The 26,229-nt window shown below is 53.3% G+C and overlaps 2 protein-coding genes across 16 annotated transcripts in view; both read left to right on the plus strand.

Annotated features, from left to right (window-relative positions):
• LOC102933462 (C-type lectin domain family 2 member A) overlaps positions 1–14,371 on the plus strand; it is a 52,344-nt gene extending 37,973 nt beyond the window's left edge. For 4 of the 15 annotated variants that reach the window (XM_043528280.1, XM_043528282.1, XM_043528279.1 and 1 more), the window contains 5 exons: positions 4,103–4,379; positions 5,865–5,975; positions 9,748–9,908; positions 10,494–10,597; positions 11,843–14,371. In XM_043528280.1, the coding sequence (XP_043384215.1) occupies positions 4,205–4,379; positions 5,865–5,975; positions 9,748–9,908; positions 10,494–10,597; positions 11,843–11,966 (675 nt within the window). In that variant the 5' untranslated portion in view covers positions 4,103–4,204 and the 3' untranslated portion in view covers positions 11,967–14,371. Of the gene's footprint in view, positions 1–1,681; positions 1,767–4,034; positions 4,380–5,834; positions 5,976–9,747; positions 9,909–10,493; positions 10,598–11,842 lie in introns of those variants that run through there. The other 11 variants (XM_037915062.2, XM_037915058.2, XM_037915059.1 and 8 more) reach the window with 4 other exon arrangements.
• A 2,501-nt stretch (positions 14,372–16,872) lies between these two features.
• Positions 16,873–25,830, plus strand: LOC102933228 (killer cell lectin-like receptor subfamily F member 1). Its single transcript, XM_043528328.1, has 6 exons — positions 16,873–17,062; positions 21,021–21,119; positions 21,742–21,903; positions 22,600–22,754; positions 24,399–24,511; positions 25,158–25,830. Exons 1-6 carry the CDS (start codon positions 16,978–16,980, stop codon positions 25,300–25,302), a joined length of 759 nt encoding a protein of 252 aa, XP_043384263.1. The 5' UTR covers positions 16,873–16,977; the 3' UTR covers positions 25,303–25,830.
• The last annotated feature ends 399 nt before the right edge of the window (positions 25,831–26,229 follow it).

Raw genomic sequence — 26,229 nt, forward strand, 5'->3', positions numbered from 1 at the left:
AGGAAAAGGTACAGAGAAGGGCAATGGAAATGATATGGGGCATGGAACAGCTTCCATATGAGGCGGGATTAGAAAGACTGGGACTTTTCAGCTTGGAAAAGAGACGAGTAAAATGAAGTCTGTAAAATCATGACTGGTGAGCAGGAAGTAAATAAAATGTTGTTTACTCCTCATAACACAAGAATTAGGGGTCACCCAATGAAATTAATAGACAGCACGTTCAAAACAAAAGGAAGTGTGTTTTCACACAATGCCCAGTCGACCTGTGGAACTCCTTGCTAGAAGATGTTGTGAAGGCCAGGACGCTAGCAGGATTCAAAAAAGACCTAGATAAGATCATGGAGGATAGGTCGATCGATGGCTGTTAGCCAGGATGAGCAGGGATGCAACACCGTGCTCTTGAGTATCCGTGGTCTCTGTTTTCCAGAAGCTGGGAATGGGTGACAGGGGATGGATCACTTGATGATTCCCTGTTCTGTTCATTCCGTCTGAAGCACAAAGTAGCCCGCGCATATGGGCCCATTGCAGTAGAGTTACAGCTGCTTTGTTTGTTTGACCAGAGCAGGATACCACCCGACTGGTTACCCTGTGTGCTCAGATACACCAGTTCCCCCTCCCTTGTGGCCTACCTGTTGAGTAGATCTGGCTGAATGGATGGCATCTGCAAAGACATTCAGGATTAATGGCTATTTTTCATAACAAACTTTGTCAGGAAGAATGGCCTCCATATTGCATTGTTCTTGATGGGTCTGAAGCCACAGGATCCCTCAGGGAAGCTGGTGGGGCCCTGCACTTTGAGGAAGTAAAGAGAGATGCCCTTCTCAAAATGGCCACCAAGTGAGGCCAGGTATGGCTTCGCTCCCATTGAGAAGAAGAGGAGATGACACCATTTTGAAAGAAGGCAGCTTTGTCTGGCATTCTCTGTAATAGACCATTGTATCTGAATCTGTTCTGCTGAAGGAGAACCTTTCTGTTATGAAGAATAGCTTGGTGGAGAGGAGGGAACTACCATTAATCCAAAACAATGCAGACCCCCCCCCTCCCCCCCGCCACAAGAGTTCAGTGGGTTTTAACTCTTCGGGAAGTGCTGTTACTGAGAGTGGGGGGAGGGAGGGTGATAATTGTAGATCTTGCGGTTGCTCCTTTATGATTTTCATTTTCACTGTCTACAAAACTGAAGACCATGGGCAGTATCTTTGTGCATGAGGTTAGAGGGCCAGGGAAGAGAGGGGATGCATCTGGTGCCCATAATTATCACGGATTCTTTATTTTTGCATGGCGCTCAGCATAACGTGTTTCTTAATGGGCAAAGGATCTCTTAAATAAATTGCTTGAATATTGAAAGGTTAGACAAGGTGGGTGAGGTAATATCTCTGACTGGACCAACTTCTGTTGGTGAAAGAGACAGGCTTTCCAGCCACACACCATGCTCTTCTTCAGGTCTGGGAAAGGTTCTCTGGGCTAAGGTAGAACAGATTGTTTAGCATCAGTAATTAGCACATATTGTAAGGGACCGTTCAAGGTAGAATGGCCGGTTAAAGCCTTTGCAGTCACAGGGCAAAAAGAGGGGATTACCGACTGTTGTAAAAAGCCATAAATCCCGTCTCTCTGTTCAGTCCGTGATATTGAGTGTCTAGCAGAGGAATGAATTTAAGCTCCTGGACTTGTCTTTTGAAGGTGCTATGCAGGTTTCCTTTGAGGATGAAGACTGATCGGTTGGATTCAGAGGCTCGCTTTGTGACAGGTGCTCACCCACAGGCTATAGGGTGTGTTTATTTACTGGTTATTAAAAAGGTCATGAAAGGCTTAAGGTGTGTCTGCGGCTGGGCACTTCTTGGAACCTGCTAATAACAGTCTCGCTGCTGGCCAGTTGGCTCCTCTCCTTTGGGGCTCCTTTCTTGTCATGTTTAGATTTTCTGCCCTTTTAGGGTGTTTTTTCCTGAGTGCTCGCGGGGATTGACTGGAATGGGAAGTGCCACCTGCCGCAGGAGAGTGAAGTGAAGGTGTGTGCTGGGGGTTGAGCTAGCTGCCAGGCTCTGACTCTTGGCTTCATGTTGCGCTTGTGTCTGTAGGATAAGGCGGGGGGAGCCAACTTGGACTGTTTGCTAAAGAAACAGCCCTGAGCAAAGTCCCTGGGATTCTCCACCCCTGGGTCTAGGGGACCCAATCCTGCTCTGCTCAGGTTCAGGGTCCTGCTGGGGCAGGGAGACGCAGTGCATGAAGTGAGGGATCTCTGGTACCAGGTGAGGATAGGGGATCCTGCACTGATTAGGGTGGAGAGTGGGAGCAGGGAACAAAGGCGGGGAGGACTGCACTGATTTGGAGGGTGGGGAAGGAAGGGATTTCAGCTAAACCCTGGAGAGTGCAGCAGGGCTCGGGTTTGGTGGGGGTAGCACAGGTATGTTTCTCCACTGATCAGATGGGGGACTGGGGTTGGCTGGGGGACTGTTGTTGAGGGGGGTTGGATGGGACTGCATGCTGGAGGGGGGTTGGGTTGAGGGCTGTGCTGAGCAATTTATTTGTTTGAACTGTGAATCCACACCCCCACCAGAATCTCAGTTTGCTGCTGGTGAGGGCAGGAAACAGCCTGGAGGTGTCTGTATCCGGTCCAGGGCCGTTCTCCTGGAAATGGCACAGGCCAAGTAGCCCGTCCTGCTGCTCTAATTCAAGAGCATGGTTCAGCTCCCAGAAATGTGGGGAAGTTAGCAACTCTCTAACATACCCTAGTTGAAAACAGGAGGTTAAATGGCGGGAGCTGAAGCTGCCTCCTCCCATAAGAACTCAGCAGCCGGGGGACAAATTATAGACCTTGAAGCAGCTATTACAATATGACCTGTTCAGCTAATAAGTAGGCTTGGAAGGATTCAATTTTGATAGTAAAATGTCAGTATTCATTTCATGGCGCACAGACACGCTGACGGAGAATATCTCCATTGGTGATGTTTGAAATGTGCAGCCTGGCAAAGTAAGAAAACTTTTAAAATATCAACATCTGTTGTCTTTAAATATTGTCTGACGCCGCCTGCCCCCCACCCCCACTTTCTTCACAGCTGTGAAAATTTAAATTGATAAATATAAAAAAAATTACAAGTAAACCAGTGTTATCCATTGAAATTATAAAAATTTAATTCTGCTAAGCCTAATAAGCAAAATCTTCCTGTTGACCTTTTACTGGAACAGTGCCAAGCCGATACTTTCAACACAGGAAAATGATGACTACAGTAGTAGATTTGTAGAAAGGGATGAGAGTGCTTCTTATCTTCACCAAGAAAAGAGAATGGGTGGGTTGCTTTTTGTTGTTTTTCCAGATCTAGCCCCAATCTCCCAACTATGAATACAAACTTGTATGAAGGAGAATCTGTTTAACTGCTGGACCAAAAATGCCTTATGATGATGAGGTTCAACGGAGTGCACTGAGGTCTCAAAAACGGTGTATATTTTAGTGAGTTTCATGTACAAGATTCTCAGGCAGACACTCACTCACTTCTTGCTCTTTGGTTGCTAGATCTGATAGGAGGCACTGCATGACTGCCCATGCTTGGGGGAATAGCAGTAACCAAGGGTAAATGACTTTCTGTGAATGGAGACTTCCAGCTCTGTTACCTGCTGCTGATGTGATTTAGAGGTTCTGGGCCAAAAGCAGGAGCCAGTTGAGTCTAGATGCTGGATACAGGGTTTGAAATGTTCTTGCCGAGCAATGTCAGATTAAAAACTCTTGTTATCCTGGTAAGAACTTCACTTGTTAGGAGCAGCAGGGTGAGGGGCTGAATGTTGGTGGATTCCAGGGCGTGGGGAGAGACTGCATCAATAAACTGTCATTTTCCTTTAGGCAAAGTCCTGAATTTGGGACCAAAAGCTGGCCTGATCCATGTGCCAAATGTGTGAATGTTTGTGGTGCCATTGGGCTGTTCTGGCAGGGTCTGGGTCCTGCTGGTGGATTAGGATCAGTTCTGCGGGCTCTCAACTTGTGCAGTAGAATTCAGAAGCCAAAAACTAACTGGGTGTTGTGGTGCTTATGTTCTTGGACCGAACAGGGAATGACAAGAACTGACCTCGCTGTGCCCTGAACTATTCTGAGTGTTACACCTTCGCTTCTGTGCAGAACTGAAAGCTGCAGGGGGAGAGGAATCGGAGTGACTCTCGCTACAGCCGGAGAGGCGCGGATCAGAGGTGATCAGAGCAACCTGTGTGCGTCAGTGGAGAGATGGGGGAAACAGCAGATTCTACTGAGCAGAGTCTGCAAGGAGAGGTGCACCCCACTTGTAATGGAGACCCTGAGACAGGAGGGGAGATGGAAACTCGAAATAATCCTCAACAAGAACAATTATTAATGGAGTTGCCAAGTAGGAATGGAGATGTAAGGAGAGAACAAGACCCAGGTAATCACAGCTTCATGATCAGGGAACGGGCCGGGGGAGACACATGCAAATTCTCCTTCCACTGAGGGTTCGTCTCCTTGCATTTGTCCAGGTAGCAAGGCCCTGATTGCCCCAGTGGGCTCCTGGAGGCAGTTACCCAGCCTGCACCTGTAACCACCCTTTTCTATGTGCAGCGGGGGGTTGTGGATGAACAGTTCTGGGTGGGCACGTGTCACTCCTGTTTAGAGAGTGAAAGATACCAAAATGCTTTGAACGAACCCCAGGACACAGTAGGGTGCCCAGTATCCATGTGTACTAACTACGCATGGACACACCAGGCCCAGCTACATGCACGCTGCTGCACGGGCTGGCTTCTCAAACCTAAAACACAGTGAGCGCCACTGGAGGGCTCACCAGCTATTTAAGGGGGCGCTAGCCCTATTCCTACGCATTACAGGTTCTGCATCTAAAACACTTGGCCCCTGTCCTGTGTTCATTCCATCCCTTCTTCCCTCTGCTTACCATAAGAGCCAGACTTTCAAACGGGAGAGCATAGGTCTCTTCGCAGATTCTTGTATTTCTGTTCCAGCACCTAGAGACCAGCCAGCCTAGGGCCTGTTGTGCTGGGTTCTGTACGGACGTACACACAATGGCAGTCCCAGCCCCAGAGACCTTACAGTCTAGCACATCCCGGGCCCCCCACTTGCGCACGGCGAGGAGCCAGGGTGTGGGGACAGTGTGAAATTTCTCCCTTCCGTTGAGGAGGCCTGTGGCCACAGCCCATGTTCGAGCATGGTTTCCCCTGGGCCTTCTGAAAACGTGGCTCTGGGCATTTGGGGAAGGCTGGGTGGGGCCATAGAGCTGTCCTTCTTTCACACAGGAGCGGCTGGGGTTTGTTCCCCGTTCCTTCATTTTTCAGAGGGTCTGAAGTCTCGATGCTGAGGCGCTTTCTCCGCTCTCTGGAGGAATCAGAATGAAATGTTCTATGAACAGATAGTAGATTTTCCCCCCACATTCACCGAGGGAGGGGCAGGGGGTCATGTGTTCAATTGCTCTGGGCTCAGAGCTGCCTAGCATAAGGCAGAGGAGCTGAGTGCAGCTGGGTCTGGGGGCTCAGTGCCTGAGAGTCTGAGCCCCCAGGCAGGGGCCCGGACACAGCTTGGGGCCCAGACTGCAGGGAAGGGGAGGGTGAGACCCGTTCCCATCCCTGACAGCGGGGAGCCGTTCACCCTTCCGATGCTCCAGGAGAGTCTGGCCTGGAAGAGGGGGATTAACTAGCCCCATTTATCGTCTAACAGGAGCCGAGATCCCTGTAACTCGGTGGGATCTGGGGAGGCTGGTGTTAGGATTCTGCATGGTTTTAACTAATATCCATGCGCCCGCACATACCAGTGATGCAAATAAATTCCTGGTCTGTGGCAGCTCCGATGCTGGTGGTTACTAACGCTGGCTCCCCGACCCTCTGCTGTGGAGCAGCTGTGGGAACCTGCCTGGCTTCTCTTTCAGGTTCTCAATCTCCCTTCAGGGACCCATTCGTGCGTAAAGTCCTGATCTGTGTCTCCAGTGTGGCAGTGGTTCTGTTCTTTGCCTTCATTGTTTTGGCTGCAACTCTGCCAGGTGAGTTCCCAGCCTGCCTGTCCTCCTCTGTGCTTCCCATTCAGCCTGGAGCTGTCTCAGGTGCATGTTCTCCCCTCCCAGCCTGTCTGGCTTCAGCGTTGGGTTCAGGAAGGGTTCCCATGAGACATCTCTGATTCTCTGTCCTAGAGCCCATCGCTCCCTCTGTACAGCTCAGACACACATGCCCCATCTTACCCCTGGAGCAATGGACTGAACTTAACTCCCACCACAAGATCTCTAGCTCACCTGTCCAGCGTTGCTCTGAGCATGCCAGCCTCCCTGCATCCCTGCTTATTGGCTACTGCCAGGACAGGGCTTGCAGGTACTACAGTGTCTTTGAGACAGGCTTGATTAGTCAGTGGGATCATGGGGGAGAAGGGGGCGCTCTTACAGCACAGCTGGGAATTAAACCTGCCCGTCAAGTTGGAACGAAGATGGGAGGTTTCCCTCTCAGCTATTAACCGCTCTAGTTGGCACACGCTGTTGACACTATTCATGCTGCTAAATGTGAACCTTATTATAGATTCACCACACACAAACCTTCATTTCTGCGGGGGTTAAGGCTGCTGCTACGTTCCCCTGGCTCCTCCAGCTAGGGCCTGGCAAGAACAGCAGTTCAAATAACCCCCTCAACATTAAAACCCAGGCTGCCCTTAGCACTCTGGGCATTCAGGCCGCCTTCGCTCTGCCCCCATAGACATTCCTAGAAAATCTAGCTGCCCTCTCCATTCGTGCCAAGCCCAGCCCAGGAAACACGCTGCCACCCTCTCTCTAGCCTGTTGTGATGTGGTTCTCGATGGAGCCCTTCAGGCTCCTGCGTGTTTGTTTATTATTCAGTATCGTTACCGCCTAGATTGGACACGGTGCTGTGCAAGGCCAATCAGAGCCCTGCTCCTCATGAAGGACCTATTCTGTTCTGGCACAGAGGGCTTGGCATAGCAGCGACCCAGCCCCTCACAAATTGAACCCCTCGGGATCCCTGAGGCAGGTGACTCCCCGTGTCACTAGAGCAGGGGTCTCAAACTCCAATCACCAGGAGGGCCACATGAGGACTCGTACGTTGGCCTGAGGGCTGCATCACCCCCTGCCCCTGCCTGTGGGGTGCAGCAGGGGGCTCAGGGCAAGGGGTTGCGGTGCAGGAGGGAGTGCAAGGTGCAGCAGGGGCTCAGGGCAGGGAGTTGGGGCGCAGGAGGGAGTGTGGGGTGTGGCGAGGGTTGGGGTGCAGGCAGAGGGCTCAGGGCAGGAGGGGTTCGGTTCTGGCCCAGCGCCGCTTACCTTGAGCGCCTCCGGGGTGGCAGGGGCATGCTTCCCGGAGCGGCGCGGGGCCCTCAGCACCACAGGGTTGGCAAATCCATGGGCCGGATCCAAAGCCCTGAGGGGCTGGATCTGGTCCGGGGCTGTAGTTTGCCCACCCCTGCCCTGGAAGCAGGCTGGGGACGCAACGCACTGGGGAGGGGACGGGGTGGGCTGCGGGAAGCTTGGCGGGCCGCAGGGAAGAACCCCGCAGGCCGCGTGTTTGAGACCCCTGCACTAGAGCCAGTTGCAGGTAGTCTAAATATCCAACCTCCCCCTGCCCGGGACGTCCCCCTGGAAAGCAGCACTGTCCCTGAGACCCCTGCTCCTCTGCTTGGCCTCAGAGACAAACATAGGCTTTGCATGTTATGCAGAGTGGGGTTCAGTTCCCTATTCAGCGTGTGACTGGAGCAGGCCAGTGTCACTGCAAGGGGGCAGAGTTAAAGTGATCGCGGGGGAGGTAACCTGAACTCTGCCGTGCTTGGTTCTTAATGTCTCTGATAAGCCTGCCATCTTGTTAGGTCCTTGTTGGGCAGGCAGGGAATTAAATAACATGATCGATGTCCTTGGGCTGAGCGCCGTGGCCCTATCCCAGCTCCCACTGAAGTCAATGCAGAGCATCTTACAGTCTAGGCATTTCAATAGGGACAGTATAACAGTGCTCTCCTGTGGCCAGACATGTCCCAGCAGATGTGCGGCTTCCAGCTCCCTCTTGTGTGTCTTGTAAGGAGCTCATTCCCAGGTCAGAGCATCTTAAACTAAGATTCTTCCACGTTTGTTATGCCTCGTTGGGTCTGTTATAGCAAATCAAAGCGCTCTTTTGCCCATCAAGCCTAAGCCTTGTTCCCCTGGATTCAGGGTTCCCCCTGGCCTTCCTGGGCCTGTGCGATACTTTGGGTAGATCCCCCTCCTCAGGCCAGGAATCGTGCTGCTGCCCCCCCTTGGCTTCTCCGAGCTGGCCCCTTCCAACTCTCCTTCCCCGCAGGCAATCAGTCCTCCTCTCCCTCGGAGGCTCCCTGCTGCCTCTCCAGGAGCTTCTTGCTGACTTTTAACCCCATGGCCTGTCATGGGCCCCGTTACCTTCCCCACCCGGGGAGGAGGGTGGAATGAGGGACAGGTAGGGCTGGGCCCATTATTGTTTGAGGCCAGTCACACAGTGACAGGCAGGAGCGTCCCCAATGTAACTTCCGTTACTCAACCCATTCAAAGTACTGCCCAGACCCCTTCCAAGCCCTCCCTGGTGCTGTTCATGGGGATTAAGGAGGCAGAGTCCCCATTCTGTGCGACAGCCAGGTGTGGGTCAGGCCTGTGGTTAAAACGTTGGCACGGAAGTTGGGACTTCCGGGTGTTGTTGCTATTGGGTGACTGGACAGAATGCTCCCCCGCTCCGTGCCTCAGTTTCCCCCTTAGCGAAAAGGGGATAATGTCACTTCCCTGCCTCACCGGGCGGGGGGGAAACGTGAGGCTAAAATCGATCTGTGCTTGTGGGAAACTCAGGTGCAGCTATGGTGGGTGGGTGAGTGTGCGCATGCTGAAAGGCCTATAAATAGGAAGGGTGGGCCAGGCGGTCGTGCCTCTGTCTAGGTATCTATGCTACACCCACCACGGGGGTGCCTGAGCTTGGCCTATACAAGTGAATGGCAGCACCTGTGTGTGTCCGGTCCCAGCCGTCTGGGGCAAATCACTGCAGAGCCAGACCCAGCATAACTGCTGGATTTGTGTGCCAGCCATGCCTGGAGATTGTGCCCCGGCCCCATCACTGCCCTGGCCCGATACGTTTTTCCAGTGGGTCTAACAACTCGCAGCACAGAAGCAGCTTCCCATGGCTGACGTGCTCAAGTTCCCACCTCTCAGAACCCAGTTAGTGCCACGGGCTGAGCGCGCCCCTGAAATTCGTCTTACAAAAGCGCTGTAACTGACGCTTGTGTGAGCCCCACCCTGAACTCAGGAGGGGTGTGGTGTGAGCGAAGGACTGGCTGCCAGGGCTCCTGGGTCCGAATCGCAGCTTGGCCACTGACTCCCTGTGACCTGGAGCCAGCCCCTCCCCTTCTGTATCGCCAGCCCCCCACCCCCGGGATAAAGTGAGAGGGTGATACTGACCCAAGTGAATTTCCCTTTGCTCAGTGAAACTTGCCATTGAACTCTCCCAGCGCTGTCCAGCCATCACCCCTCTCAGCCCCGGGGGCAGCAGGGTGACTGTCCCCTTCTACAGAGGGGCCACATGGGGATGGTACTGCAGGGTGGGGGGATCAGAACCCAGAAGTCCTGCCTCCCAATCCGTATGGAGGGTCAGCACGTGTCCCCGCTAATCAGGGAGGGGGCGGGATCTGTCTCGGCTCAGAGTCACTTGCTCTGATATGGGGTCCCTGCTCTCTACTCAGACTGGGGTGGGGTGTCTGTGCCTGAGGGGCTGCTCCCCTGGGGTGCAAGGCGGGGAAGGGGCAAGGGACAGACTCACCCTGTTCTCTCTCCTTTCCAGGGATACCATCAAGGGCACCTGTGGCCTGCCCCAATGGCTCGGTCACGTTCCAAGGGAAATGCTACTATTTCTCAGAGACCGAAGGGAACTGGACCTACAGCCGGAGCCGCTGCTCTGCCCTGGGTGCCTCCCTGGCTGGGATCGACACCCAGCAGGACATGGTGAGTCCCTTGGGCAGCAACAGGCCAGGCGTGGGCTGGTGCTGGAATGGTGCCAGGGCTCGGACCCTGCGGGGGTGGGGTTGGGAGCCGGCGGGATGGGAGGCCAGGCTCCCCATCCGCTGAGATCTCTTCCCCATCCATCCCCTCTGGCCTGAGGTGTCGCAGCTCCCTGCCCTCCTGATTCCCTGAGCCCCAGCCCTGCTGCTTTCCCCTGGGCCTCAGTTTATCCCTGGAGCGCCCGGCGTCCTGTGGCTCTTAGGCTACATCCAGGTGTTTCTGACGTGACTAGGGATGTGGGAGCCCAAGTGAGACACCCCCCAAGTAGGGCTGATTATCACAAAGGACTGAGCCCCTGCCCTCTGACAGCTGGGGCTCTGGGAAGGGTCAGGGGTCCTCAGATCATGTCACTTTAGAATAATCTCTTCCAAGCCATGTGTTGGCTGCAGCCGGGGGCAGACGCTGCACAGGACATGTTTGCTGGATGGAGCGCGGGGCTGCCCCGTCTGTCGTCCCGTAGACTCAAACCCAGCTCGCTGGGAGCTCCGTCAGGCGTGTCATGTCGGTTTTCTTCTGCTCTGGTTGAAGGACTTCATGCTCCACTACAGAGGCCTCAGGGACCACTGGCTTGGCCTCCGGAAGGAGACGGACCAGCTCTGGACATGGATGAATGGCACCAAATTCAACAGCTGGTGAGTTCTCCCCTCTCCCCGAGTGTTGGGTCATGGACGTCTGACGTGCCGGACTCGGACCGAGCTGGGACTCGTCGCTGACCAGGGAGACCTGAGTCTTGTATGATCTCAACGTGCTCCCCATGTCTGCGACCAGCCCCACCTCCAGCGCTACCCTCTGTGGGAAGCAATGGGGGATCCGGGCTCTCAGATCCCAGTCCTGTGCGGTGCTGATTCCTCTCTGCCTTCAGAGATCTCAACCCCCTGCCTCTGGGGCTTCATGGGGCTGGGAGGGGTTGGTTCCCTCTGCACCAGTCTTCTGCCATGGGTCTTAGCTGCTTTTGCAGGGGGGGGCAGACCCCTCCTCCCCAGCCTGCGGGGGGCGAATTTCCAGCTGCACTGCATCTGTGCTGCGATCTAACCTAGCTGCTCTCACTGTCTGTCTCCTCCTTCCCTGCCCCCCATCCCAAACAGCACCATAGTCAGCAGCTCCCCATGTGCTGGGGTGACCTCTCTGCCCTGGGCTCTGCTTTTCCTGTCACCTGCTGCTTTTTTCTCTCTCTGGTCCCCCCCCATGACAGTGGCGCCCAGCTCTGAGCTACACTCTTTGGTGCTGGGGGAGCTGGTGCTGACTTGACTCTGCCAGGGGTGGGAGGAAAGCTGGCGGCTGTGTCTGGCTGATCCCTACTGGAGGAACTGCTGCTGGCTCTGTCCGTCCACTTCCATCTGCACGTCCATCTGTTGCAACAGGGAGACTCTGGAGCTGCACCGAACACTCACGTAGGTGTTGGTGGTGGGGTGGCTAAACCTGAGTGACAGGTGTCCTGATTCCACCCGCCGGGGAGCACGAACGGGTTAAACGTGTCGCTCCCCAGCAACCACCAGGTCCGGGGCGGGAGGGAGAGGGCTGCTCTGATTTTGCCCCCAATCAAAGTATAGATGAATATTCACCCTGCAGTTGAAGGAGCCTCCCCTTAAGAGCCAGCGTGGGCCAGCGGCTAGAGCAAGGGATGGGGAATCGGGAGACCTGGGTTCTGATCCCAGCTTTGTCACGAGCTGCTGTGAAGGGACCCGCCCCAGGCAACACCTCTGCGCCTCCACTTCCCCATCTATGCTACGGGGCTAATCCCGGTTATCTCCCTTGGCACGCGGTGCAACTGTCTGTCTGTGTGTGTTTGTGCTGTGACCCTGCTGTGTGACTGGGAACCCTCTGCCCAGCAGCCCCCGCTCCCCGTTGCTGACGGTCCCTTTGCTCCTTCCCTGCAGGTTTAAAATCGGAGGGGGAGGGGAGTGCGCGTATCTGAAGGAAGCAAAAGCCGTCAGCTCCTCGCGGTGCTCTATGGAGAGACACTGGATCTGCAGCAAACCCCACACGTGTGCAAAGGTTTAGCACAGCGCCGGGCAGGGGGCTGAAGGCTCAACCCTGAAGAGATGGGCCATCGTTGATGCTGACAGGCTCGGATGTTTCTCTGGCTAATGAGAGCGTTTGCAGTCATGCTAGTGAGGACTAAACCAAAAAGCATCTGAGATGGGCCAGACACTTCTGCTTCAGGGCATAAGATCCCTATCCTTGGGAGTAAACTTTCCGTAATGGATGAGTGATCTCGTAACTGTCCATTAGCTGACCTGCCCTTTCCTCTGAATCAGCTGGTGCTGGCCACTCAGACAGGAGACTGGCCTGGATGAACTGGGGATTCCTGAACCAGCCGGTTCTCACCTGAGGCCCCTTCGTCTGGTATGTCTGGGCACCAAGACGGGCAAATAAGGACCAAACTCTGGGCCACCTTTCAGGGAGCCGTTTTGATCTCATCTTCCCATTGAGCCACCTCAATGCCACGGAATCACTTCCACAACCAGCACTTCCAGCTGTAATAAGCCTCCTGCTTACCTGAGCTTCCAGTCGTAGGCCTGGTCCACGCTACAGAGATAGGGCGACGTAAGGCAGCTTATGTCGACCTAATTATGTCAGTGTCCACACTACAGCCTTGCTCCCACCAGTGTAAGTGCCCTACTACACCGACATCATAACCCCACTGGCACGGCAGGCGTAAGGCTTCTGTCTGTGTAGTTAGAGCGGTGCAGTGTCCGTGTGGACACTGAGTTACTTACCTTGGCTGTTGGCCCTCGTCCTTGTCAATTTCACAGCTGCCTGCTGGAGCCAAGAAATTGACAAGATAGGCTGGTAGGCCCCCTGCTGTGAACCTCATACCTGGCTCTTAGCTAGGGCTGTCACAACCAGATGGGTGGGGGGCTCCCCACTCCTAAGCAGGCTGTTGCCTGGTCTACCCTCTCCTAGCGGGCTGCTTAGAACCCGGCAGGAACCCCTGCGGGGAGCCAGGCTCTCAGCCCCCCACTCTGCCCTTCTTAGCTCAGTGGCAATGCTCCTGGTGAGGACGCACACCACCCACAGAAGGAGGGTAGGGTAGATGTTTTGTGATGCCAGGGTAACCCAGGCCTGCTCAGCGTGGTGCTCTGTACCCTTCAAGTGGTGGTTAGGCCAGCTCGAGATAGATGAGCCTGCTACAGCCGTAGCTAAGAAAAGCGTCTTTTAGTTCCGGCAGTAGAGGCTGGAGAGATCCCGGGTTTGATCACAGCCATGGACAGCGTTTCACGAGGACAGAAGGAGCATCCGCAAATCCAGTGCTCTGGCTCGCGCTGTGTGCTCTGATTGACAGGGGTGTACCCTGTTCCTCCTCCGGTGGGTAATAGGTCGACTTAAGTTTGTAGCTTCGACATGACCTTAGTCTCTCTGATCTGGGGACCTAGGAATGTTTTGGAGGGCAGCAATCTCTGATCAAGAATGACCCAAGACGATACCATGCCTCATAGTAGCTTCTCCACTGTTGGGAGGGGCGGGGATCAATTGGAATTCAGCTTATCATAAGTTACTGGGCTCAACGCAGGAATCGCTGGGTGAGCTTCTCTGCTCTGTTAGGCAGAAGGTCAGGCTAGATGGTCATAATGGGCTTTTGTGACCTTGAAACCTGAGCTGTTTGGTTTTGGGAAGAATGGGAAGCTGAGAGGTGGCTCTGGATAACAATGCAACTGTTCTGATTTCCTACCTCTGCGCTTTACTAGCTGCTGCAGAAAGCAGGTCTTGTCTCGTGCTGCTGACAATCTGAGATCAACCCGAAGTGCACTGCGTCTTAACGCTGAGCCATGGACTCCTCTTACGTTTGTTTCTAAGTCTTTGTAAACTGTGATTTACTTAATTATGCTATTTATCACAAAGCTATATATTTTTTGACAGCCCTTTTTTGCACAGTATTTATAATAGGCTGTCATTCTGTAAATGAAGCATTATCGTTGGATGTGGTTTTGTATTGCAAGGTAACTTAATTGCAGTGTTAAGATTAATGATGCCTGACTAGTATTGTGCTGATGGCTGTACAAACCTCACTGAGACTAATGGGTGTGAATGGACCTTTCGATTAACATAACTGTCAGAATAAGGTCATTGCAAGCCCTCTCCCCAGACACACAGGGTATGTGACCCTGTCTGAGACTTGTGTACTAAATGGGTGGCAGGGTTTTGCCAGTTTCTGGAGGGGTGGGTGCAGAACACGGGGAACTACAGAGCTACACAGACGGCTGGAAGGAACAGCTGAAAGCAAGGCGTATGAGCCTGGAGTGAGGTTTTGGGGTCAGAGGTGCAGGCTGAAAAATGTGTTCTTGGTGCTGTGAGCAAAATAAGCTGTTTCCTGCTACCTGTTTTCTCCCGTGTCCAGGGAAACGGGTCCTTTGTACGGGTTTTGTAAATAAACAAACCTGCATTAAATAAATAATGGCTTCTCACCAATGTCTCCTAACTGAGACAACCTACTAGACTCTAAACTTTTGGTGAGCTGCTCAGATCACAATGGAGAACAGTATTTATTCAAGACCACGCACACATCTGCACGCATGCCAGCCTTTGTCTTGTTGAGGTCAGTGAAGATAGAGTTTGGGATTGGGTTACCAGCTTCTTAAATTTAGGAGTAGAGTGGGTTAAGCTGACGAGTCGAGAAACCACTATGCTGGTTTCCTAGCGTTGCTAGGATGTTGGGGGGGCATAAGAACGGCCATACTGCATCAGACCAAAGATCCATCTAGCCCAGTGTCCTGTCTTCCGACAGTGGCCAATGCCAGGTGCCCCAGAAGGAATGAACAGAACAGGGAATCATCAAGTGATCCATTCCATTGCCTATTCCCAGCTTCTGGCAAACAGAGGCTAGGGACACCATCCCTGCCCATCCTGGCTAGTAGCCATTGATGGACCTATCCTCCATGATCTTATCTAGTTCTTTTTTTAATTAGCTGCCACACCGCCTGGCTTGACGTGGTTTCCATCATATGCAGGGCTTACGGTTTGGTTGTGGCTCTTGTCCCCTCCCTGTACAGATTGTTCCAGCTGCTCTGGCCTGACTGGGGGGCAGTTGCTTGCTTTTTCACACCCTCAGCTCAGTAACCTGGAGTTCGCCCTCTTTCCTTCTCATCTAAACCCAGCAGTGGCCCCCTGCTCTTCCACCTATGACTGGGCCAACTGGACGTGAGTTAGGTGCCCTAGTCTTCCTGCCTTTCAACAGGGATTTGTGCTTCTCAAAATCCCACCCCAACCCCAGCTTTAGTAGTCACCAAAGCAAGGATCTATGTTCCATGGAATCAACCAGTACTGAGGTTCTCTAGCCGCTCCTGAGTGGCCTACGGACCTGAGCCAAACTTGGTCGGGGAGCGCTCTCCCCACGGCTGATGGAAATATGGTAAATATGTTATGGAAACTTACAAGGAACAAACCAAAATGTGTTTGGATTTTCTCCTTTGTTCTCCACCCTGCCCTTTTTCAGTGGCAAAAGCAAGGGAAGGGCAAGAAAGTTGGGGTGGGAGGGAGACCGCAAACTGTTCAGTGTCCAAAACTGGAAAACTTCCGTTTTTTGTCAAAAAAAAAAAATAATTTTTTTTTTCATTTACAAAAATATTCCTGCAGAGTTTTGGCCAAGGCTGTGGGCTCTGCTCCAATGGGAGGATTTCTCTGGTGAAGGCACCATGACTTGGAGTCATCACAGCCACATGGTCTAATATCTGGTGCTTTCAGTGTTAAGTCCCACAGATTCAAAGACAGTAAGAAGGAGAGGTCTAGCCAATCAGAGCCCGGCTTTGCACACCTCTGCAAAGGCAGGAGTATGACACTGACCCACAGGAAGTGGTCTCTGGCCAGCAAGCCCCATGGTGCCTGAGCGCTGGTGTTTCACATGGCTTCTGCGAGCCTCTCAGATCAGCCCTTTCTCGCCCACGGCCCTTTCCATTCGCTCAGGGGTCAGTGTTTGAGGTGGGAGCCAGGCTGCCTGGGCCACCACGTTTCAGCCTGGTTCAAGGCAGGACGTGAGGAAATGGGGCCCCCTTTGGTGCTGCAGAGATTACAGTGACTGATTAGCTCGAGGCTCTCAGCTTCCTGTCCTGGTGGGGTAAAAGGCTCAATCTTTGACTCCTCTCCATCAGCGCGACCATGCTGAGGGGGCCCAGTGTTGTCTTTTCCAGCTTCACTTGGCACCTGTGACCTAATATTCACCATGGGCTCATCCCCAGCTCCTTGATGGGCACTCGGAGGGACAGCTGTGCCCTTGTCTGGCAGTTGCTGGCACTCGCTCCTCTCGCTGGGTTTAGCCCGCCAGGCAAGGCATGGGGCTGCAGTGAACACAAGCAGCTACTTGGAGCCACGAGTGAGAATCGAGGGAGTTGCTGAGACCAACAGCGAGCAAACCCCCCCTTAGGGGTGCAGCTGTCTAGCCTGCAGGGGGACAACCTTTGGGACTCCGCCCGGAGCTGGAGATGAAGAGAACTTCTCCCCCAGTGGCTGTCGCACCCACTTCACGTTGGGGTGAATTGGGGCTTGGCTCCCTGACGGCAGGAGAGCAGAGCTGTAGTGTAGATCCCCCTCCCTGCTCATTTGGGGCTGCACGAGCTTTCGCTAGGCCGTCAGCCTTGAATGGGGAGGTCACGAGCCAGGCTCTCCAGAGAGCGCCCAAGTCCTCCCACCTGCCAAGCATCCAGGGGACTGGGTTTAGGGTCTGGTGCTTCGTCCTCACACCAGCCCTATCCCACTGCGGCGAGGGGCTGGCTATGGGAACGAGCTGGGAATACTCTGTGCCTTTAGGCAAGCGGAAGAGCTTTGAGGCTGCTTTTTGCATAGGACACAAGGCCCATGTTTTGTCCCTCTTGCTGGTGCCCTCGCTAGCTTGCTGCGCGAGCTGTTACGTTTCCTGTGTGGTTTCGAAGCATGCTGGCCAGAGGAGGCAGCCATTTCCTCTGCACGCTGGAGCCTCACAAACCGAACAGTCCGAGTCTCACCCCAGTCCCTTGGGGTCTCTCTCTGATTTTCCCTTTCCTTCCCATTTTCTGGGAGACTAAAGCAGCGACTCTGGAGGATGCAGGATGAAGAGGGTTACACGGTATTGAATCTCCGGCCCAAGACGGGAACCGCCAGCCACCTGTCGGCGGACGGGATCCAAGGTATCGCTCCAAAGTCTCCGCAGGCTGTCTCAGTAATTCCGGCTTGTGCTTTCAGTGGGGTCTGAGAGAGGATGGATGGGAAGCAGGCAGGGGGCAGCTTCATGTTGCGTTTCAGGCTGTGGCCTGGGATGTGGGAGACCTGGGTTTGAATCTTAGCTCTGCCAAGAACTTCTTGTGTGACCCTGGCGACAAATCCCTTTGTTGCTCCGGGCCTCAGTTTCCCCATCTGTGTCCTGGGAATAAAAGCACTGCCTCATGGGGGTGGGAGGGTCGGGAGGACAAATACAATAAAGACGGTGAGATGCTTCGATAGTGTGGGAGGTACTTAAAAAGTGTGTTCTAGCTACTGGGATGTTCATATGGGGGTGATGGAGAACAGCAAAGGGGTGTGTGGGGTGAGCGTATCGGAGCAGTGCACCCAGAGCCACAGTGCTGGAGCAGGTCCGTGCTCAACTCCGGACCGCCATGTGCACGTATGGCGGTTATTGGGCAGCACCTTACTTCTGCACCGTTCCCGCTCTGCTGGTCCCTGCAAGTCACAGCCCCTGCACCCCCATCAGAGTCAGGACCCGGAGAGCTTGGCTGTATTTCCTGCATAGTTTGTATGCAATTAGAACTCCAGGTGAGCCGATGAGCTGTGTGGGTAGGCTGACCAGACAGCAAGTGTGAAAAATTGGGACGGGGGTGGGGGGTAATAGGAGCCTATATAAGAAAAAGACCCAAAAATCGGGACTGTCCCTATAAAATCAGGACATCTGGTCACCCTATGTGTGGGGCAGGGATCGCCAACGCCTTTGTGCAGCACCCAGCCCAACGGGGCCCATCTGGTTCACCTGTAGGTCCTGCCGAAATAACAGTATTTAATAATGTGAATAACCCAGCAGCCAGGGTGGGGGTGTTATTGCTGTCCATGGTTTGGGCCCTGAACACGCTGCTGCAATGCAAGCAGGGCTGGGGCAGGCACTGGCTGTATCGATGGTGTATCCGAATGTCCCCAGGTAGAGCCAGCCTTTATAGAAGGGCAACTCTGGATAAAGGCCTGGGGCTATTTCTGGTTTCACCCTGTCCAGGCCCTGGATCATACGGTGACTAAGTGGAGTGAGGTTCTTGCTGGTGGGTCATAGCAAAAGGACGTTGGCGGTGTTTTGAATGCAATTTGGGCCAAGTCTGACATTCTACTGTCATGACCTAGCAGCAGGGCTAAGTGACGAAGGGCAGGATATGCTCATGGTTAATGCACTGGGCTGGGACCCAGGAGATCTGGGTCCAGTTCCCAGCTTTGCACCAGACTCTGTGTGACCGTGACCAAGTCAGTGCATCTCTTTCGGGCCTTGGTTCCCTCTGTCAGTAACAGGGAGATTATCATCTGCCCTTTGTCTGTGAATAGTGAGGTCTTGGCTGGAATCTCCAGCCGTTACTGTAATATGGATAACCCCTGCAACATCCTGTGTCTCTGTCCTGCCTCTGACTCTGTAGTGACCTGCCTTGGATGCTTAGTGTCCTGTTAGATATCATCTCGTAAACGTTTCTCACCTCCATTTCCTGTGTTGCTTTGTTCTCTCTCTACCAGCTTTGGTGAGACTTTCAAAGTCAACCAGAGCAGTCAGGCTCCTAATGCCCATGGAAACCCCTGGAGAGTTGGATGCCTGCCTACCTCCCATTTGTGTCTGCAACTCTCCCTTCCCTCGCCCCCCCCCCACAGCCTGATGATCAAAAGCTGTAACTAACTCCCCTTCCAGCTGTGCGTCGGAGAAAGCCAGACTGAAACACCCCATTCCCTGCAGCGTGAGTTCTGTGAACTGGGCTGGCGGTTAGAGTTTGCATGGCGGGCAAAGAGGTAGCTGCTTTGGGGAACCAACTCGGGACACCACAAGGGTTTTAGAGGGCAGGTGCTCAGTGATTTCTGCAAATCTAGAGGGCTCCTTTAAGTCTCAAATTGGGCAGGGAGGGGAGGGGAAATCACCAGTTACTTTGAGAAATCTTGGCCAAAATGCAGAGCAAAACTGTCCTGCAGCAGGAGAGCTCCCAAGGTGACAGAAAGAGAAGTAAAAAGCAAGATGTTGTAACTGCACCTTATCATGTTGATCAGCAGAATCTAACTGGTTCCTTCTGCTCCCCTGTTTGTATCCACGTGCTGTGTCTCGTCTGAGACTGTAATCGCTTCAGGGCAGGAGCCGTCTGTTTCTAGAACATAAGAGCGGCCACACTGGGAAAGACCAAAGGTCCATCTAGCCCAGTATCCTGTCTTCTGACAGTGGCCAGTGCCAGGTGCCCTAGAGGGAATGAACAGAACAGGTAATCCAAGTGATCCATCCCGTTGCCCATTCCCAGCATCCCTGCCCATCCTGGCTAATAGCCAGGGACGGACCTGTCCTCCATGAACTTATCTAGTTCTTTTTTGAACCCTGTTACAGTATTGGCCTTCACAACATCCTCTGGCAAGGAGTTCCGCAGGTTGACTGTGCGTTGTGTGAAAAAATATGTACAGCACCTAGCCTGGGGGCGCTGGGACATCTAGAGGCTACGGCCATGCAGACTAAGCTGCAGTGCAAATTAGAAGTGTGGGACCTTCTGGCCCATCTGCTCTTCGGCTCTGCTACGAAGAGAAATGAAGGTTCAACTCACTGTGGAAGCAACCATGTCTCACTCAGCAGATCTGTGTCACCGTGTGTGTCAGTCACATCTGCTGAGTGCTGTGCCTAATACTTGGGTTGTGAGCTCCTTGGCAGGGACCCTCTTTTTGTTCTGTCTGTAGAGCTCCAGGCACAATGGAGACCTGGGGCAGGCTTGAGGCTCCTGGGCATCACAGTGATATACCTAATAAATAATATACAGCTCCTAGCACCATGGGGCCCTGGAGCATGACTGAGACTCCGAGGCGCTACAGCAGTGTAAATCATTTCCCACTTGGGGAATAGCTAAACAAAATATTAATCTCCGTTCACCCGAGCTGCTGCAGTGTCTCATGGGAGATGTAGTTTGGATGCCTCACACCCTCATTTGCTCCTGTGAGCTGGGCTCTCCAGCTGGATTACCCCTCCCATCATGCACCTTGGTCCCTGCTGAGCCAGTCTGGTGCATTGTGGGAGATGTAATCCAGCTGGGGAGCCCAACTCATACTGGAGAACAGAGGCATGAGGCACCACTGCACATGGGTTGATGTCGAAATAACCAGAAATGAAACGTTTAGTTAGAATAATTTGCTTAAACTTTCTGTTCTGTTCAAAACAATTGATATTTTGATTTATTTTGTCCTGCTTCAAGACAGAACCAGAAGTCAGCATGTCAGAATTTCCTGTGCAATGGAAATCCTGATTTTGGATCTGCTGTAGTGACAGGTGAATGTATCCCCTTCAGTTTTTGGAGGCTTTACTTGAGAGTATTTTTAAAGGCCCTAATTACCAGGTAGTGCTGAGAGCCTGCACCCCAACAACCAGCCCCCTGTAAGGTATCACCAGCTGGGACCTAAAATCCCTAATTAATTTAGGGTATTAACATGTGAAGGCCAAAACTATAACAGGGTTCAAAAAAGAACCAGGTAAGTTCATGGAGGATAGGTCCACCAACGGCTATTAGCCAGGATGGGCAGGGATGGTGTCCCTAGCCTCTGTTTGCCAGAAGCTGGGAATGGGTGATGGGATGGATCACTTGATTCCCTGTTCTGTTCATTTCCCTCTGGGGCACCTGGAACTGGCCACTGTCGGAAGACAGGATACTGGGCTAGATGGACCTTTGGTCTGACCCAGTAGGGGCCGTTCTTATGTTAAGATCTTGGCCCTTGGCTCTGACAGCTGTGACCCACCTCTGCTGAGGAGCGTTTGAGACAGGGAGCAGATGCAGATCACTTCAAGGCCTCTGTTTCTTTCACCCGTCATGATGGGTCTACGAAGGGTTATGGCCGATGCTTGTCACACAGCCCAGGAGACACTGAGACTGACTTACAAATCCAAATTCACAGATTCTCCTGCGAACCTGCATGGGTATAAAATCACCATCGGCATTTTGGGGGTCTGGAGCGTTGTGGCGACGCTGGCTGTGATCGCGCTGAGCATTCTGGGTGAGCGTCTAGATCCTGTTTGTTTTGAGGACGCCCTGCAAACTTTCCCATGTCTCAGCAGCTCATCCCAGAGGCTTTTCATAGATTCCAAGGCCAAAAGGGACCATTATCACAATCTAGTCTGAGCTCCTGGATAACACAGGCCACAGATAACACTGCCCCCATCATAATTCCTAGAGCAGGTCTCTTAGAAAAAAATCCAATCTTGATTTTTAAAGTTGTCAGTGATGGAGAATCCACCACGCCCCTGGACAAATTGTTCCAGTGGTTAATTACCCTCATTTGCATGCTGGCTGTACGGGGTACTGTCGTAATTCCTGTGCTACAGAAGGGCTAAGCTAAGGCCCATAGAGGGGAGGTGATGTGCCCATGGCCAAAGCATGAGTCAACTACAACACCAGAGCACAAGAGTCCTGACACCCAACTTTCCCTGCTCTAATCCACCCAACCCCAGAGCCAGGGATAGATTCCACCAGTCCCTGTCCTGGCCCCTCCCAATGAATTACTTTTCTCTCTCTTCTCCCCTTGATTTTTCTCATGATCCACATTCTTTGATGCTCATTTTCCACTCTGTTGTTGCCAGGCAAGAACTCTAACCCCTGGTCTCATGGCTGTTTTCAAGGGTCATCTCATGAAGGACTGACCAGAGCAGCGCCGAATGCCACCGTGAGCCGTAGTGCCCAGCGGAGAGAGAGAAACGGGGCAGAATGCAGCGCCCGTCTGAACCACCTCATGTCACGCCTGAGCCAGGCTCTGTGTGCTCCCATCAACAGCCGCCCCCAGGGTAACCCCAGCGCCTTCTCTCTGGGCTCTGGGATTGACAGCTCCGTTTAAAGGCCCCGGAGAGATGCTTCCAGAGCAGTGATTGAGTGACACCTAGTGGCTGCCCTGTAGCTGAGTGCAGTGTTATAGCATTAGTGAAAGGGCAGGTGCCGATGGTGTATTATCCTGATCACGTGGAACAGGGTGTGAAAATGCTAATAGCTTCATTGCAGGCAATGAAAAGGTACTGGTCATCCCTGGTGTAATTTCACTGCCTTCAGTGGAGTTCTGCTAATACCTCAAGCTCCCAGCTGAGATCGGGGCCCTGTTGTGCCAGGCGCTGCACAGACACACAGCAAGAGACAGTCCCTGCCCCAGCTGAGATCAGGGCCCCGTTGTGCCCAGGCACTGCACAGACACACAGGGAGAGACAGTCCCTGCCCCAGTTGAGATCAGGGCCCTCTTGTGCCAGGTGCTGCCCAGACACTTAGGGAGAGACAGTCCCTGCCCCAAAGAGCTGGCAATCTACACAGATCAGGCACCCAGTGAAAGGGGGAACTGAGGCCCAGGGACGGGACATGACTTTCCTAAGGTCACCCAGGAACAGAACAAAGGTTTCCTGAGAGCCAGTCTGTCGTCCAAGCTGCTGCACCAGGCAGCCTCTTAATGGAAGCACCTAATTCAGCCGTTAATGGTGTCTCCTGTTTGTTTCCTCTAGAGGGCACTGGCTGCAAAATCTGTCCCCCGGACTGGCTGCCACATGGTGCCAAATGCTACTGGTTTTCTACCGAGAGTAAAATCTGGGCCAGGAGCCTTGAGGACTGCGCAGCGAGGAGCGCTCACATGGTGGTGATCCAGGACCAGGATGAGATGGTAAAGTGAGAAACAGGCAGAGGGGTGGGGGTCTTAATCTTCACCTGGAAAGATGGGGGTGTCAAGGAATATTTTAAGCTGATTTTAAAAAATGATAAAATTACCCCAAGGCCACTTTTCACAGTTCCACATTTTTTTTTAAACAAAGACCATACTGTAACCAGCTTTGCCCTATTTGGGAATGTCCTCGCTCACTTGTCTGTCTTGCAGCTGTTCTGTTGGATCATGTCCCTAATTTGTCGCGGAGAAGCCAAATCCATGACTCTGCAAACACTTGTGCATACATTTAGTTTTATCATAGGACTAGTCCCCCCGAAATTCCTGTGCCAGTTTCTGTGGGTTTCCAATCACATTTTCCTATATATTTATTTAAAGTTTCTCTCTCCTGTTGCTGGGGGAAAAAAAGCTCTAAACAGCCACAGGAAACGGAATAACTGAGATCTACAGGTTGATACAGTGAACCTGACTATACACCAAGTGCTGTCAAACGTAGGCCCCAACTCTGCTGGAGCACCCTCGGGGAAAAATTGGTGGGTGCTTTGTGCCCACTGGCAGCTCCCAGCCCCACCCCACGTCCTGCTTCTCCCCCTCCCTCCCAGCACTTGCGCCGCGAAACACCTGTTTCGCGTGGCAAGTCTGGAAGGGAGGGGGGAGGGGAGACGGGGCAGGGAGGGGCGGAGTTAGGGCAGGGTTGGAGTAGGGGTGGTGCCAGGGCGCGAACACCCACTGGCGCAGAAGAAAGTTGGTGTCCGTGCTGTCAAATGCCCAAAGGAGACGCACTGAAAAACCCCGAGCTTTGAGTTTGTCAGCTTAGGTGTGACTGAGCCCTGGAAAGCAGAGCAGATGAGCTGGGAACGGCACATTCAGGCTGCACCCAAATGAGACGCCACTTGTGACAGATTGTGCCAGGTGTGGCTTGCGAGGGCTCTGGACTCAGCTCCCCTGCAGCGGGTTGGATGTGCCCAGGGGCTGCGTGGATTTGGCCCTTTCTTGACTGGAAAGGGAGGAAACCCTCCAAGCGATCGTTTCCCACCCCTAGGGGCCACTGACGTGAGCTGACTCAGTGGACTGTGCAGATCTTCATACTCTGCTTGTCCCCTCTCCCTTCTTCGCTGCTTTGAGCAACGAAATAGTGACCAACTGCTGTCATGGAAAGTATCGTCCTTGGTATCTGTCAGTACCCATTGAGATGAATGGGGAAGGTCACACCCTCTCAGAGCTGTTTCAGACTCTCTGCAAACTCAGGCAGATATTGCTCTCTGGGTTCCGGCAGCTTTACTTTTTCAAGCCTTGCTCTGAAGTCATTACAACTAGAGATGTATGCCACGTTTTTAAGTGAAAGCTGAGACGCTGGAGAACAAGAGGGCACTGCAGGAGAGGTGCCAGTGTGCCCATTTTAAGCCTTGAATAGTTGAAATGTTCAGACAGTACATGGGGGGGGGCCCTCTGGAAAATACTATCTGAGAATTTAAGCTGGGGCTCGGATAGCAATCTAACATCAGGTGCTAGCGTAACCCGCTGGCATTACGTGTCCTGCTCCGTGCTTCATCCACGGAGAATGTGAATCTGTTACAAATCCGCTTGCAAAGCAGCTTGGAGTCACAGCGGGTTCTCATCCCCCAAGTGCCTGTCTCCTACTTACAGAAGTTCCTAGGGGACAGCATTCAAGAGAAGTACCTCGTCTGGACTGGCCTCAGTGCGAACGCACCTGAGAGGAATTGGACCTGGGTGGATGGATCCTTGTTAAATCAGACGCTGTGAGTTGCTTTTCTGGATGGTTGCTGAGTTATGTAAGGGAGGGGGTGGGCGTCCCTTATTATCTGAGGCCAAGACTTTCAGAAGTGACGAGTGATTTTGGGTGCCCAGCTGAGGCAGCTTAAAAGGGCCCAGTTGCCGGTAGGTGCTGAGCACCCTCCCTCTGATAAACAGGGGTCTGATGTTGGGGCCCCAAAATCACTCAATCCGTTTTTGAAACTCTAGGGCACAGTTTTTAAAAGCATCCAAGTGACTTGGGCACTTAGTGTCATTGACCATGAATGAGATGTAGGCTCCTAAATCACTTGGAAACCATTTGAAGAATCTACACCTTGGCCCTAACTCTTAGGAAGGTTGAGACGCAGCATCCCAAGGAAGAGCTTTGAGTGACCCCCCCCCACCCCACCCAGCTCCCATTCTCAGTCAGAAGAGATGCTGGAATGGGGAGATCCACCCCGTGAGGACGTCCCAGTGCTCCAGGAGGTTTGTCTTTGTGATTTCCAGATCCTTTGTGCTCCAGTTACAAGTAGCAACAAGGTTTCCCCAACACCAGTCTGGGTCTAGACACACAGAACAGCCCTGCTGTCGGTGACCTGCATTAACAAGATGCCATGAGGGCGACCAATTACTCTTCCCTTGGTCCGGCAGGTTCCCCGTGAAAGGATCTGCCGAAGAGAACAGCTGTGGGGTGATCAAAGGGAGTCAGATCCAGTCGGAAACCTGCAGCGGGGAATACAGATGGATTTGCCAGAAGGACGCCATCCCGATAGACAGCGGACCAAGCAATCTGTAGCGCCCTGCCAATTTGCAGATACCCATCCGCTTTATATCTATGGACCATTTTTGCAGCTCAGATGGGGCTACAACATTTGTATCTGCGCAGGGCTGTGGTGGAGCCAGGAAGTAACCACCCCTGATTCTAATGCTCAGCACTGAGATTTTTAAAGGAACCTTTGTTTTATTTTCTATGAAGTGCTCGGCTGGAACATAGGATCCCAAACCTGCAAAGACTGACGTGTGTGCTTCACTTTAATAACCTACATAGCCCTCTTTGCAGGATCCAGCAATGACTCGGGCCCAGACCCTCAAAGCTAGTTAGGTGCCTAGCTCCCAATAGGAGGTAAGCACTTAAGCACCTCCTTGAAGATCTCTGTTTTTTGCCCCTGCTTCCAAGAGTTTACAGAGTGTTTCAAGAACATCACACCTATTGCAAAGAGGCAGTGTGGCCTAGTGGCTAGAGTACTGGAGACCTGGGTTCTCTTCCTGGCTCAGCTGGTGTGACCATCTCTGTTTCGTCTCCCGGCCAGCAGCACAGCAGGGTTGAGGCTGGCTGCTGGCATGTCTCTGCGGAACCCTGGCTGAGGGAGGCGGCTCTGCGTGCTGCCCCCGCCCCCAGCACCGTCCCCGCAGCTCATTGGCCAATGGGAGCTGTGTGGGGTGGTGCTTGCGGGCAAGGGCAGTGGACAGAGACACGCTGTCGCCCTCCCCCCAGGGGTGCGCAGAGACGTGCCAGCAGCCGGACGCTTCCGGGAGCGGCATGGGGCCACGGCATGCAGGCAGCCTGCCTCAACCCTGCTGTGCCGCTGGCTGGAAGCCGCCTGTGGTAAGCACCTCCTGGCCAGAGCCTGCACCTCGCACCCCTTCCTCCACCCTAACCCCCTCCCCCAGGTCAGAATCCCCTCCTCCACCCCAACCTCCCTCCCAGATCCTGCATCCCTCC

This window comes from Chelonia mydas, chromosome 14, assembly GCF_015237465.2.
Source record: "Chelonia mydas isolate rCheMyd1 chromosome 14, rCheMyd1.pri.v2, whole genome shotgun sequence".
NCBI lineage: Eukaryota > Metazoa > Chordata > Testudines > Cheloniidae > Chelonia > Chelonia mydas.

Coding starts and splice junctions, on each gene's coding strand:
- LOC102933228 (XM_043528328.1), top strand. CDS start 16,978: ATGCAGGATGAAGAGGGTTACACGGTATTGAATCTCCGGCCCAAGACG. Junction 21,904..22,599: donor CATCAACAGCCGCCCCCAGG/GTAACCCCAGCG, acceptor TGTTTCCTCTAG/AGGGCACTGGCTGCAAAATC. Junction 24,512..25,157: donor TCCTTGTTAAATCAGACGCT/GTGAGTTGCTTT, acceptor TTGGTCCGGCAG/GTTCCCCGTGAAAGGATCTG.